The sequence below is a fragment of the Fusarium pseudograminearum genome, chromosome 1 (assembly GCF_000303195.2).
Source record: "Fusarium pseudograminearum CS3096 chromosome 1, whole genome shotgun sequence".
Lineage (NCBI taxonomy): Eukaryota > Fungi > Ascomycota > Sordariomycetes > Hypocreales > Nectriaceae > Fusarium > Fusarium pseudograminearum.
The window spans coordinates 1,498,851-1,512,260 of record NC_031951.1 but is presented as its reverse complement, the minus strand read 5'-3'; the positions used below and the strand labels follow the sequence as shown (position 1 = coordinate 1,512,260).

Below are 13,410 nucleotides of genomic sequence, written 5' to 3'. Positions count from 1 at the left end.
CCGTTCTTCCATCCCCATCACGGATCCAAGGTAGTAGAGCGTCATTCTTCCAGGCACAGATTGGACAATTAACACGAACTGTATACGAGCATAAACTATTGGTTCACAATTGGTTCGATTTAGCATGTCTAGCCAGTCAGCAAGCACTGCACCTCGAGACACTGCATCTGCATCACCTAGGTTCATCCTTTTATGCACGTGTAAGTGCATCAAGTCAAATCAAATCGACAAGCCACCAGCCTGCATCGAGTCAACCTGGCCTGCTACAGTGGGGTGCATGGGCCAATTGGACTGGGGGATGCTCAGTGGAGCATAGATGAGGCTCGCTCGGTATCAAATTCGACAATCAAGTCCGTGTTCTCCAAGTCTCTGCCCCATCAACTTGCACGAATCTAGCAGATTGGGGATTTATCCTGCCTCGATACTCGGGAAATCGGCTCAAACTGATTTCACTGCATCCATTATTGGGCACCTAGACAAACGCCTAGGCGGGTGTAACCGTTCGTTCATCCTTGCTGCGTCTTGTCAAGTGGGTTAGCAGAAAAGATGACCTCTGAACTTTAGAGTACAAAAATTAATAAATCAAAATCAGGGTCTAAATAGCATAAACTGACTTACTAATTTCGTCTCTTACTACCTCGAGTGGCCAACTTTTCTGACACCCTCAGGACTTTTCCAACCATCTCCAAGGCTTGTGTGCCCCTCCAAAGAAACAACCCCGCGACACAATTTTTTATTTTTTGATAGTGACTACTAAGCCCCTCCATAAGTCAAGTCACAATGGCCGCAACGACATCCAAAATCGATGATTCTATGCCGGCGCGCATATCATCCGATTGCCCTGAAGAAATTCGGGAAGTCCTCTACCATGCTTGGGGCCATGACAGGAGTGGCTTGAAGCAGCTCCTCAAAACAACTGGCAAGGCCACTGCCCAGGACCCCAAGACTGGAGAGACACCCTTGCATGCAGCCATCCGTGCTTGCGGGCCTGCTTCCCCCGATGATGACGGCCAGGAGGAAGACGGCTCAGTTGAGGAGGCCAAGGACATAGTCCATGATCTCTTCCTTCAGGGTGCCATCTGGAACGATGTCGACAGCAACAACGAGACACCAGGTTGTCTTGCCCTCAGACTAGGTCGCAAGTCTCTTTATCAGCTTTGTATCGAGGCTGGAGTTCGAGCAGAGCTTCTGTTCGCTCTCATGGGGGATTACGAGGAGCTGTCATCTGGTTCAGAGGATGGTGACGACGAGATGGAGGTCCAGCAGGACGACGACGAAGAGGCTCCTCAGCTGGTTTCCACCACCGAGGACGTCGAACCTACCGTAGAAGAACCCAAGTTTATCCCTCCTGATGCGAAAGAGAAGCAAGTCACAAGCGAGGAGTATCTCAACTCGAAACTGGTATACGACGATGCCAAGCTCGTGGATTCCGATCTTAATGGTGTCATGATGGCATGGGAGACGGACATCATGCGCCGTTCCGTTGCCGCTCTTATCCCAGATTCAGCTCCGGGTAAGCGCATCCTTAACATTGGTTTTGGCATGGGCATTGTCGATGGTATGTTTGCTGAGCTCAAGCCCTCGCGCCACCACATTATCGAGGCGCACCCCAGCGTTCTCGAGCACCTTTCCAAGGACGAGTCCAAGTTTGGCCCAAGCTGGGAGAAGAGCGGACCTGAAGAGGGTGCTTTCAAGGTTCACAAGGGCAAGTGGCAGGACATTGTGCCCAAGCTACTTGAAGATGGCGAGATCTACGATGCCATCTACTTTGATACCTTTGGTGAAGACTACTCACAGCTACGTTACTTCTTCTCCGAGTGCATCATCGGTATCATGGACCAAGAAGGCAAGTTCAGCTTCTTCAACGGACTTGGAGCCGACAGGAAAATCTGTTACGATGTATACACCAAGGTAGTCGAGATGCAGTGTGCTGATGCCGGTCTTGACGTTGAATGGGAAGAGAGCGATGTGGACATGTCTGGTCTAGAAAAGGCCGGTGAGGGAGAATGGGAGGGTGTACGAAGACGCTACTGGACCCTGGATAGTAAGTCCTTCGGGGGGGCAGCGGTTCTTCGATATGCTGTTGGTACCTCTAACAGGCTGCCGACAGCCTTGATTGATCCAAAAAGCATATTGAAGAACCGCTATCCCCCCGATGGTAGCCACCATTTGGAACAAGCTAACGTACTTCACAGAATACCGATTACCTATCTGCACATTCATGGGTTAAACGTACATATATATATCCATCAACAGGAACCAGGGGGCTTGTCTGTGACATTCCCGCTTTTTGGCAGTCCTTTAACGTCCCCTTGTCTCTATTCGTGCTATGATTCAAGTACGCGCCTGTCTTTATTTTCCGGTCCATTCTTAAACCTTGATGCCTACCTCACGCCTTTGCTTAATTGATTCCGCTTTGAATTTATTTGAAGTTCTCGGGGTGAAGGATACCCGCCATGTTGCCCTCATTGATGCGCTTAAGCGTCAGGGCGGCAATCAGGGCGGCACCGACACCGCTACCGTCCTCGGCAGTCAGGACTTCAATGGGGTCCTCTTCCTTCTTGTTGGTCTTCTCGGGCCAGTCGAGAATCTCCCGCAGAGCTTTGGCACCACGCTCCTTGAAGTGGGGGTACTTGTTGAACACGGAACCGTCAGCACCGACGTGGCAAGATTGGTAGTTCTTCTTCTTGCAGATAGCAGCAACGCCACAGGCCGAGAGGCGGGCAGCTCGTGTGCCGATGAGCTCGGCGGTTCTGCGGATAAGCTCAAGCTCAGGCTGTGTGCACTTCAAGTTCAGCTTCTTGCTGAAGAGGTCGCTTGTCTCGGACAGGTTCTCCCAAGGGTCCCTAAGAACATCAGGTTAGTTGCGCTCGCAGTATCAGGATATCTATTTCAACGTACTCCTCGATAGCAGACAGGAAGGAGGCATCCAGAGAATAAGGCTTGCGGAGGAGAGCAATATCTTGGTTCTCAAAGATATGGATAGACTTGTTGTCGTGGAGGTCGACGAGAATGAGTCGGAAGATCTCGCCAAGGTACAGACCAGCAATCATCTTCTCAAAAGCCTGCTGTCCAGGGCGAGGGGACTCCTTGTCAATGATGACGTCGTAGGGGGTTCGGGGGAGGACCTTATGCTCATTGTCGAAAGCTCCCCACTCGCAGTTGATGGCCATAGGCAGATCAGCAGGGAGGTTCAGGTCAGCAATCTTGGGGATTGAGCCGCAGTCTTCCATGTATGCGGCGTTGCAACCTGTGCCGAAAATGCAACCAATTTTCATGGCAGTATCGGTGTAGGCGGAGGCAATCAATGTGCCGGTAGTATCATTGATGATAGCGGCAAGCTTGATAGGAACGCCCTGTATACCGTGGTCAGTAGGTCGTTATTATCTTCGAGGTCGATCTAACATACCCGAGTCTTCAAGGCCTCCTCGAACATGGGAACAATGTTCTGGCCCTCGACACCGTCAATGTCGAAGCCCTTGGTCCATCGCTGAAGGATACCCTCATCGATGTAGTTCTGGGTGGCGGGGTACGAGAATGTGAAACCCAGAGGGATCTTCTCCAACTTTGTGCAGTCTCCGTGGTGTGTCTCAAGGAACTGGTAGAGACATTCGGCAATGTACTCCCAAAGCTCCTCAGAGGTGCCAGACTTGAGCTCCTCAGGCATGCGGTACTTGGACTGGATGATGTCGAACTCGGACTTCTCGTCAGTAAGTGTGATCTGGCACACTCTCAGGTTGGTGCCGCCCATGTCGAGGGCCAGGTAGGTGCCGGTTTCATAGCCATCGGGGTATGACATGACCCAGGTAGGATTCATAGGCTATAGAATGCATTAGAATCAGGGTTTGAAGTGCAACATGTTGAACTCACAATGCTACCACCCTCAACGCTGAGACCTGCTTCATGTTAGCTCAGATCTCAGGATGTTCCTCTGCGCGCGCAACATACCCTTGGCGAGTTCAGAAACGAAATGGTTGGTGATCTCCTTAAGCTTGCTGGGCTGTACCGTGAAGAGATTCTCGAGCTTGTTGATCTCTTCAGCGAGGTCCTTGGGGACATCGGCCATGGATCCTGTCATGATTGCCATTAGCAACTGGTGTTTGACGTTGGTGGCTATTTTCTCTTTGGAGTGTAGCTACAAGAAAACCAAAGGAACGGGTCTGGGGAAAGGGAGATTGCCAAGGGAAGCGCATTCTAGCTTTAGTGCAGCAGAGACACTGCCAAGTACCGCGCCTACACCATGACAGTAGGACAGTGTTTGCCAGCTGGCAGATCGAGATGCTTGCTATAGGTGTCGGCCTCACGTAATACACCACCTCTGGCGGCTCTTTTCTTCTTTAAGCATGAATGTCACAGTTCCACAAACTGGCTGCCACCATAGTAGAAGCCGGCATTTGGACAAGCTCGAAAAGTCATTGATATGGGCTCTCGATCCTGCACTGCTGGCTTTCCCAATATCGCGATCTCCGTGAAATCATGTCGGGCTTCGTCTTGCTTCTGACGTCTGACCCCACGGTCAGGATTGATGGAGCCAACATCGTCATTGCAGCTCATTTTTGCTGGTTCTGCCCCACCATGGCAGTATCTCGAACAAGCAACAGCTGGCAAAAGCACAGTCGGTACATCCAAAACCACATGGCATCGAGCTTGGCAGCACGCGGGGAATTCGCAAAAGGTAGCGACACAAGCAATTGAGCATACGTACCCTTTCGGGAGGGAGGGCGACGAGGACCAAGACCAACCATTTTGGCGAGGTACTATGTCTGATTTGGCGGGGTTCGGATTTGGCGGGGTAAGCTCTTGTTGAAGTTGAACAAGAGCGCGTTTAGGTTGGGAGGGTTTCCAGGAACGGAACGAAATAGAGAAGAGGCTGGTATAGGTATAAAGCAATTGATAGCAGCAGGTCGAGGTAGGGGGAGGCAAGGGGTTTTTAAAGTAGCACAGGTCAGGCCAACCCAGATAAGTTATGGGACAGGACAGGATGGAGTGAGGTAGGTGGAGCAGATAGCACCTTACGTAGCTGCAGAGGTAGGTAGGTACGAGCTGGGCTAGGCTAACTCAACGTTTGGCTGCCCGTGGTAGGCAGTAGGAGACAGCTGGGTTCTCGCTCAGCGAGTAGAAGCCGTTAAACGGAAGATGCGCATGGAGCCTCAGGTCATCAATCGGCCAGAATTAAAGTACATCTACCTGCATGAGGATGTTGACATGTACTTTATTGCAGATCTCATGACCAATTGACCAGTCCCAGCTCATCCCAAGTCCCCGCCAAATGTCTTGTCTTTGGAATCTCGACTCCCAACTATCTCACCTACATGCAACATGTACCTTAGTACTAATAATCTATGCAATCAATACCTGCAGCTATTCCTATGCCTAGGTACGCATTGACCGCTTCATCACAAAGCAAAATAAGCAAAAAGACACCTCCAGCTTTAAAGCTCGTCCTGATCCAACTTTAACTGCCTCACGCTTAGAGCGCCGGTGTGGTCTGAGAGTGTGGATTAGGATTTCTCCCCCCTCGATTATGGCCCTGGTGTTGAGCTCTTGTCGGGCCGTTGGAGGGGACAGTCTAGTGGCTACTAAGTTGATAGTCACGCAACACGAACATATCTCAGGCGTTTGTCCCAAATTATAATTTTATTTTAAAAGAAATACAACTACTAGAGAAGGGCCATAATATCATGGTACGCCGACTATGCGCATACCTCTTTTCTCAATCGCTGTGTAGTAGGAAAACATGAGGTCGACCGCGTTGAGTTGATAGCTCGAGCTTGGTAACATGATGTCAGGTCACAGTAAGCCACATTCGTGGGGGGTTCCCCGGGGCAAGGTACTTGACTCCTCTGCCAGTCAGGTACCTCGAAGCTTGTTGGCACCTTAAGCATTCGACAGCCCGCCCAGTTGTCTCTAGCCCCATTGAATGGTAACAATGGATCTCCAACATAGAGCTACTAGCATACCGGCCCGGGTCCGGCGCTACGATTCTCCCGTCTCATCAATCTAGCCACGTTTTCATTGGCTGCGCAGCCTGGCCTACCCTGAAGCTTCTGCTGACGTGCAACGTATGCTTTTTGGGGAGCTGTCTCAGGAGTGCTGGAGGTTGAGGTGTTGAGAGAGTTGAGCTTGCATCAACCAAACTTTGCTTGTCCACAATTCTCCTCGGCACACGGCCACGAATCTTTTTCATACCTGACAGCTTTGGATCTACTCAATTGATGAGTAAATCTTCACCTGAGCCGTCATCATGAAGCCGTTCGCCATTACTACGGCGCTCTTTAGCTTGGTCTCCGCCGCACTCGCTGGCGCAAGCACCGAGTCCAAGACATCAAAGATCATCCTTCCCGCCGACTTCAAGCCTCCCCAGGTTTTCCAGAACGCCAATTTGGTACACGTCATCTCCCTCGAGAAGAATTACGTCAAAGAACAGATTAACGTCCTTGTTGAGAACGTCGCGAAGGAGCCACAGACAGAGTACTATGTGCCATTCACCACTGAACAGCTGCCTCGTGTAGGAGGTTTCGAGGTCAAGGATCGAAAGGACGCGAACGCAGGGCCGTTTGTGGTCGAGACCGTCGAATACGACACCAACAGGTAGTTTATCCAAGCTTCATACCGAGATGATGGTGCTAACTTGACGCATTAGTGATGTTCAATACTACCGTATTCAATTACCTACGCCGCTCAAGCCTGGTGCTCAACAGACGCTCGGCATCACCTACTACTACCTCAAGGCCTATACCCCTTCCCCTGCGGTCATCTCGCAGAGGGCTAGGCAATTCCTCGCCTACGACTTCTCCGTTTACGCACCATCCGCCTACGCCACGAAGAAGCAGAAGACCGAAATCAAGACTGGTACTTCCAACATTCCCGATTATACAAAGCTTCCTGGAAGTGGCGACGTCAAGGAGTACCCCGTTAAGCAGGGCTCCAAGCTTATCTATGGACCTTTTGAAGAGAAGCCCGCCGGTGCTGTCTCCCCCGCGCGTGTTCGTTTCGAGTTTCAAAAGCCTGTGACCCACGTCAAGGAGCTGGACCGCGATATCGAGGTCAGCCACTGGGGCGGCAACATTGCCTTTGAGGAGCACTACGATCTGCACTACCGCGGTGCTAACCTGACTGGCTCCTTTAGCCGAGGAGACTTCACAAAGGATCTGATTCAAGGCAATCGCCCCAGCCATGCGCTCTCTGACATGCGGGTTCCTCTCCAGGTAGGAAGTGTGGACGCCTACTATGTCGATGTTATTGGCAACATTTCGACGTCCCGATTCCGATCCAACAAGAGAGAGGCTCTCCTTGAGCTGAAGCTTCGATACCCTCTGTTCGGCGGCTGGAAGGCCCCGTTCACTATCGGATGGAACTCAGATGCTTCCAACTTCTTGCGCAAGACCGCGACTGGAGGTTACGTTCTTCGAGTTCCTTTTATTGAGGGCCCCAAGCAGCTTGAGGGTGTCGAGTATGAGCAAGTCAACATCAACGTCCTTCTCCCCGAGGGTGCTGTGTAAGTTAATAAGCCGAGCCTTGTTTGTAGTCTATCTAACCGTCACATAGGAACGTCAAGTTCTACACCAACGTTCCCGAGTCATCCATCATGTCAACCTCGATTGATCTGACCCGAACTTACCTCGACACCGTCGGCAGAACACACATCAACATCAAGGCGAGAAACCTAGTTGACGAGTTCCGGGATCGACACCTCATCATCTCCTACGACGCGCCTTTGTCGAGCGCTCTCCGAAAGCCTCTGATTGTCTTTGCCAGTGCGATGGCGGTCTTCGTGACTACCTGGGCTCTTGGTCAACTGCAGGTGGAATTTAAGCAGAAGAAATAGACATCTAAATAGAATGGGGCATGTGTCTTTCGATCGAGAAATCCTCGTCTTTTGCAGGGTTGCGGAAGCGAATTTTTGAGACAGGATGTAAAAGCGCAACATAGAAGGGATCCCATAATGAATCAAGTTTCTAGTTTGAAATGTGATGAAGCGTCATTTGACTGTTAAATGCTCGCTTGGCTTGGGTCATGTTTTAACCAAAACGAGGCTTTGAGTCAGCAAAGCCACTCATTACGAAAAGTCAGGGCCCAAGCCGTTGTCTGCACAGGTTGGCAAGTTCGCAAGACCAGGTCCAGCCTCTTTTATTAATAGCAAACTTTACTTGGCTCTAGACTGTGAGCGTGTGTGGAGGGACTTTGTCTTAGTCGAGATGGGTGGGTGAGGCAGGCTCCGAATGGTCGTCCTTGGTCAAGGACCCCTCTCCTTGCTTGCGCCAGGTTGTGACAACATGGGTTGGTCAGAAAGAAACCGGGCAAAAGACGCCAGGGCATTGGGCATTTTTTGGTATAAGATCAAACGAAAGAACCCTCCTCAATGACTCTCACGCGTTTTTTTTTTCCGTCTCCCATCACATAAATCAATACCTTGCATTTTGGAGTCGATCTATTATTTAAAGTCGCATCCTCACGTTATCTGTTGCAGCAATCAAGACACTTGAATCCATCACTCAACAATCTCGACCTTTTGGAACCAATAAACTATTCGCGTAACAAACACCAGCATGTGTTTCAGTGATCCCAAGCCCAAGACCAAGTACTACTATCACGAGGAGATCACGCCTTCTCGGCGATACACTGGTCACCATCACCACCACCACCATCATCATCACTCGTCCTCGCGCTCTCCACGGGCCAGCTACACAAGTGTCTCAAGACGGTCCTACAGCCACAGCCCACGCACCAGCGAACGTATTGTCTACGAGCGCCGTTGATCGTCCAGAGAGGAGCAACCTCAAATCACGGGCGTAATTGAAGAAACTATGACGTTGTACAAAGCAAAGTCACACTTGGCGGGCTGTGTTTAGTGGTATTGGCAATGGGTTTATGTATTGATGCGGAACGTATGACTGAACTACGGTGGAGGATAATTGTCTTCCAGTTGAAGATATGGGTACAGCAGGGCGTTTTTGCAGGACAGGATCAGGCACTGCAACGGATGACACGAAACGAGCTAGGCATTAATTTATTGTTTCTTATCACAGCAAAGAAAGATCAATCTGAGATTGAAACATGGACACGCCTATTCGACCAACACCCTCGGGAGTTACGGATCTTGGGTTCATGTCATCCCGAGCTGAGCTCTTCTCCGTTTGGAACAAGAGAAGCCTGTTGGTTGACGTAGGTACTCTATCGCTTGAGCGGGGTGCGGAGTGTCCCGCAGAACTGGATCGTCGCTAGAGTGGTCATGACATCACTTCGCATTCCGCCACTGAGCCAAAGGAGCTCTCTAAGACAGCGCGTTACTCCAAATGTAAGTCCCAGTGCATCCGATAACATGAACGGGCACTCGTGCTCTTGAAAGCAGGGAAAGGTACCAAGGTAGGCAATTAGCCATTGTCGTCAACGTCAGTTTGATATGTTTCTCCAACTTGTTTAAAGCCTGCACGACCCCTGCCCTTGGGTTGGCATTGAACCTTCTGGTGATCTCTTACATCCATCCCCCTTGTAACCTCGGAACCAAGTCCCAAACGATTTACACTGATCTGCTTTCCAAAAGTGGCTCCTCAGCTGAAATATTGAGTCGTCCTATTTTACTCTGTAAGCTTATTACTGTTCGGCCTAAATTTATGACGATGCTGCCTTGCAATTTGTTTTCTTATGGAAAGCAGGAGCGGGCAGCGTCTTGAGATGCCAAAACTGACTCTGTGAAGAAAGGCGCAATCAATACAATACCGCATAGCTCCTTCTTACGTTTCAAATAATCATATACAGAGATCTATCTCGTCGTCAACATGTAAGCTCAACGTTTACATCCATCGCTACACCTTCATCTATTGTTGCGCGCATCAGTCTAGACTCACCAGAAACCTACAACGATGTCGCGCTTTAGCTTCGACTCATCTACCTCACGCAATGAATCGATCTCAGTAGAAAACCCAGTTGACGTGATACCTTTTCACAGGAACCGCGCACTTTCAATCCGCTCCAACAAATCGAGAAACTCCGGCGCTGCTGGTGGTAGTAAGAAGGGGGGCTTTTCGTTCAACTCACTCAGAGGACAAGTCCAGCCTGAACTATCTCGTAAGCTCTACCGTCTTATCAAATCCGAGAACAACCTCATCGGCGCTCACGAGACGGCCGGCCGTGAACGAGTTTCCATCGCAACGCAGCTGTCGGAATGGGGTGAGCAGACTGGAGATGATAGCATCAGTGACATCTCGGACAAGGTTGGTGTTGTCTTGAGTGAGATGGGCGAACAGGAAGATTCATATGCTCATGCACTTGATGATTCTCGAGCACACCTCAAGGCTATTCGAAACACCGAGAAAAGTGTGCAACCTAGCCGAGAGAATAAGGACAAGATTGCCGACGAAATCCAAAAGCTCAAGTTGAAGGAGCCTGGCAGCACAAGATTGCCTGTTCTTGAACAAGAGTTGGTGAGAGCGGAAGCTGAGAATCTCGTTGCAGAGGCTCAGTTGACAAACATCGTATGTTGCGACTTGTACTCTCGACTCACTGCCCCGAAAAAAACCACTGACAGGATCTTTAGACCCGACAGAAGCTCAAGGAGGCTTATGCTTCCGAGTTCGCCGCCACTATCGAACGGGCCGAGAAGCAGATTATTCTGGCCAAGCATGGCCGTCGTCTGCTGGAGCTCCTTGACGACTCACCCGTTGTTCCTGGCGATACTCGAGGCACCTACCAACATTCCTCCCAGGCTCGACAGATTCTTAACGATGCCGAGGACGACCTTCGAGACTGGCGACCTGAGCCTGAGGGTTTCTCTACCCCTGTCCAGAGCCGATCTCCAACCCTCGGAGAAAAGGGCAAGGAGTCGCAGATAAACGACGATCGCATGTCTCCTGTTCAGTCTGAGGCTGCCACGGTGGAATCAGAAACCTCTCCTAAGGAGCAAAGGGGTATTAAGTCCTCTGTTTATGCTGAAGTCGCTGGCTAAGAGAATGATTATAGTCTATTGAACGTGAGGAGATCGTTTCTCTTGGCTGCCGTGGGTTTTCTTTTGCGAACCTTATCTGTTTGTCTGAGCAAGTGAGGAGCCTCTTGCTGTTGTTTGAGTCTGTCTGGTTGGGTTGTCGCAAGTTTCCAGTATCGGGTAGTGTTCAGTGTTCGATGAGATTGTTATGAGGCGAGGTATTGTATGTTTATATCCTACAAGTACTGTTTGGCTTTTCTTATTAGTTGAATCAAATTCATATTTTTCGTCTTGTGGTATAGTTCTTAAGTTTGACAGCATGCAGAAGTTATTATCAGATGAACCTTATGTCGGTATAAAACAAGCAGTTTTCAGGATTTGATTTGCTCCTTCCTCTTTCTCAGCTGCTCCAAGCTCCTAGGTTGATGTGTTAGTACCTTAGTAGCCATCAAGAGACTTACCAAGCCAACTTAACAAGCCGACCTACCAACTCAACTGCAAGTGCATCTACCTACCTATCACCACGTACAAAGCTAAATCTACCTAGCTAACCACTTGTCATAGAAAACAAGTCTATTGCACGAAGAAAATACAGGTTCAAAGTAGTACTAGGACTGCATAGTATTGCCGAACCCTCCAGCTCAGCCATCTGTTTGCCGCAAAATATCGCTTTGGGTATTCGAAAGCATTTCTTCAGAAGATTCCCTCGGCTACAAGATGTGCACTACACCGTGCGTGAAGTTGCGTTGCAGCGCTTGCGACGCCGTGCAGAATACAACAATGCACGTCCACAGAGTTTGCGATGAGTACACTACCACGGGTCGTTGTCCTGGCACTTTGTATCCAGTCACAACTCACTCCATTCCGAATCAAAACTGTTATTTTTGCAAGCAGAATGGGGAAGAGTGGGCGAAAGACGACCAGAGAAGTAAAGAGGTGTCAAGCGATGGCCACAGAAATAGATCTCCATCGAGCAACTGCTACAAAAATGGAGAAGAGGTGATGGAAAGCATCGAGAAAAGCGACTAACCAACCATCAAGGCATGGACAGCACGTAGATGGAGACGGCGATACCGTCCTTGCGCTGAAAATTGTGTTTCTATGAACACTCGTCTTAGCCAGGTGGCCAGCTTATAAGATTGAAGCATACTTGGTGGTTTTGTTTTTGAGCCCGACTTGAGTGGCTCCGATCACGGAGCGAGGGGGCCTTTTGTTTCATAGTGACCAGTTTTGAGGTACTCAGCCGTGCAATTAAAATCATTTACATGATCAACCAGGAAACGGTCCTAGACAGTTTCCAATTCCCTTCACTACCTACTGCTGTGTGTATGTTTCATACTATGGATTTGGTGGTTGGTACAACTGAAAAGGCAATTTTACCTTTCGCTTCCCTGCGTCAAGAGTCATAGAAATTAGGGCAAAAAAGCAACCTTATTCTCGCACAATAGAAAAGCACTGCTTCATGCTATGGATTGAATCGATCATGACCTTCTTTGATTCTTCGGGCTGCTGTCGGCAGTGTTGTGTGGATATGACACGGCAGATAAGCCAGTTAAGTTTAGCACAGCCGGGACCCATCATGACATCCAGGATCAGTTAGTTCTCCGTCAATATCTTCCATTGACCGACTGAATTTCCGCTTGACCTTGCAAAAAAAAAAAGACCTCGGTCTCTCTTGACACACAACAGCCGATGACCGCGGTGTAAGTCTACCTAGACACGGACAAGGTTTCCGTGCACTCACCGTATACTTGTTGATATCAATTGCCTCCCCTGATCCCTTAAAGCCTCTCTTCCTCCTTCAATTCCTTTTCCCCGGGGCTGCTCCACTCTTCGCAGCCCCTCAAAAGACTGTTGTTGATGTTCCACCGCTGTCGGTTGTTCCAGAGGTCGCTACGGACCACTACAGGCACTGGAACACTGCTGCATAGGCCACTCGCAGCGTCGTTAGCATTTCGCGTACGTGGACGGGCCAATTACATGGCGTCCTCAACTGCACGCAGCCCTGTTGCTGCTACAGGCTCCGGTTCGGGCGGGAGAAACAGTGCCCCGCCCCCTCCATCCTCACCCCTTCCCTCTGCTACGTCAACCGCCAAAATCTCTTCTTGTCGGACAGCTCAGATTGCTCGACACTTTTCCACCTCTTCATCACCCACCGGTCCTGTCTCAAAGCAAAAGCCCGACATGGCCTCCAACTACACCGTCCGCAAGGTTGCGGCTCCCAACACCCTCGAGCACCGAGTCTACGTCGAGAAGGATGGACAGCCCGTCTCTCCTTTCCACGATATTCCTCTCTACGCCAACCAGGAGCAGACCATCCTGAACATGGTCGTTGAGATTCCTCGATGGACCAACGCCAAGCTTGAGGTATGTTTTTCCTACGTAAATTGCGGCTATTTCTTCCCTCGTGTCTTCCTCGCAATGTTTGTTTGGCTTTATCGACAGCTGTCGTGTGCCCCAACATTACCACTCCTCCTCCTCCTCCTCCT

General features: G+C 50.0%; 5 protein-coding genes across 5 annotated transcripts, besides 3 other annotated features; 4 read left to right on the top strand and 1 right to left on the bottom strand.

The window, feature by feature from the left end:
• Positions 1 to 780: 780 nt before the first annotated feature.
• On the top strand, positions 781 to 2,120 carry FPSE_04406 (uncharacterized protein; the record flags this gene model as incomplete). Its single annotated transcript, XM_009257524.1, has 2 exons — positions 781 to 2,016; positions 2,100 to 2,120. The coding sequence occupies 2 exons, from the start codon at positions 781 to 783 to the stop codon at positions 2,118 to 2,120; spliced, it is 1,257 nt and encodes a 418-aa protein (XP_009255799.1).
• Positions 2,121 to 2,422: 302 nt separating this feature from the next.
• On the bottom strand, positions 2,423 to 4,745 carry FPSE_04405 (uncharacterized protein; the record flags this gene model as incomplete). The annotated part of the gene is made up of 6 exons (XM_009257523.1): positions 2,423 to 2,846; positions 2,902 to 3,356; positions 3,410 to 3,820; positions 3,871 to 3,896; positions 3,949 to 4,071; positions 4,706 to 4,745. 6 exons carry the CDS (start codon positions 4,743 to 4,745, stop codon positions 2,423 to 2,425), a joined length of 1,479 nt encoding a protein of 492 aa, XP_009255798.1.
• An 881-nt stretch (positions 4,746 to 5,626) lies between these two features.
• Positions 5,627 to 5,654: a repeat region.
• Positions 5,655 to 6,244: 590 nt separating this feature from the next.
• FPSE_04404 (uncharacterized protein) lies at positions 6,245 to 7,828 on the top strand (the record flags this gene model as incomplete). The annotated part of the gene is made up of 3 exons (XM_009257522.1): positions 6,245 to 6,591; positions 6,644 to 7,498; positions 7,549 to 7,828. The coding sequence occupies 3 exons, from the start codon at positions 6,245 to 6,247 to the stop codon at positions 7,826 to 7,828; spliced, it is 1,482 nt and encodes a 493-aa protein (XP_009255797.1).
• Positions 7,829 to 8,626: 798 nt separating this feature from the next.
• Positions 8,627 to 8,656: a microsatellite.
• Positions 8,657 to 9,863: 1,207 nt separating this feature from the next.
• FPSE_04403 (uncharacterized protein) lies at positions 9,864 to 10,945 on the top strand (the record flags this gene model as incomplete). The annotated part of the gene is made up of 2 exons (XM_009257521.1): positions 9,864 to 10,475; positions 10,538 to 10,945. 2 exons carry the CDS (start codon positions 9,864 to 9,866, stop codon positions 10,943 to 10,945), a joined length of 1,020 nt encoding a protein of 339 aa, XP_009255796.1.
• A 1,956-nt stretch (positions 10,946 to 12,901) lies between these two features.
• FPSE_04402 (uncharacterized protein) lies at positions 12,902 to 13,288 on the top strand (the record flags this gene model as incomplete). Its single annotated transcript, XM_009257520.1, has 1 exon — positions 12,902 to 13,288. A coding segment is annotated over one exon (387 nt), but the record flags the coding sequence as incomplete, so codon positions are not given.
• A 102-nt stretch (positions 13,289 to 13,390) lies between these two features.
• Positions 13,391 to 13,410: a microsatellite.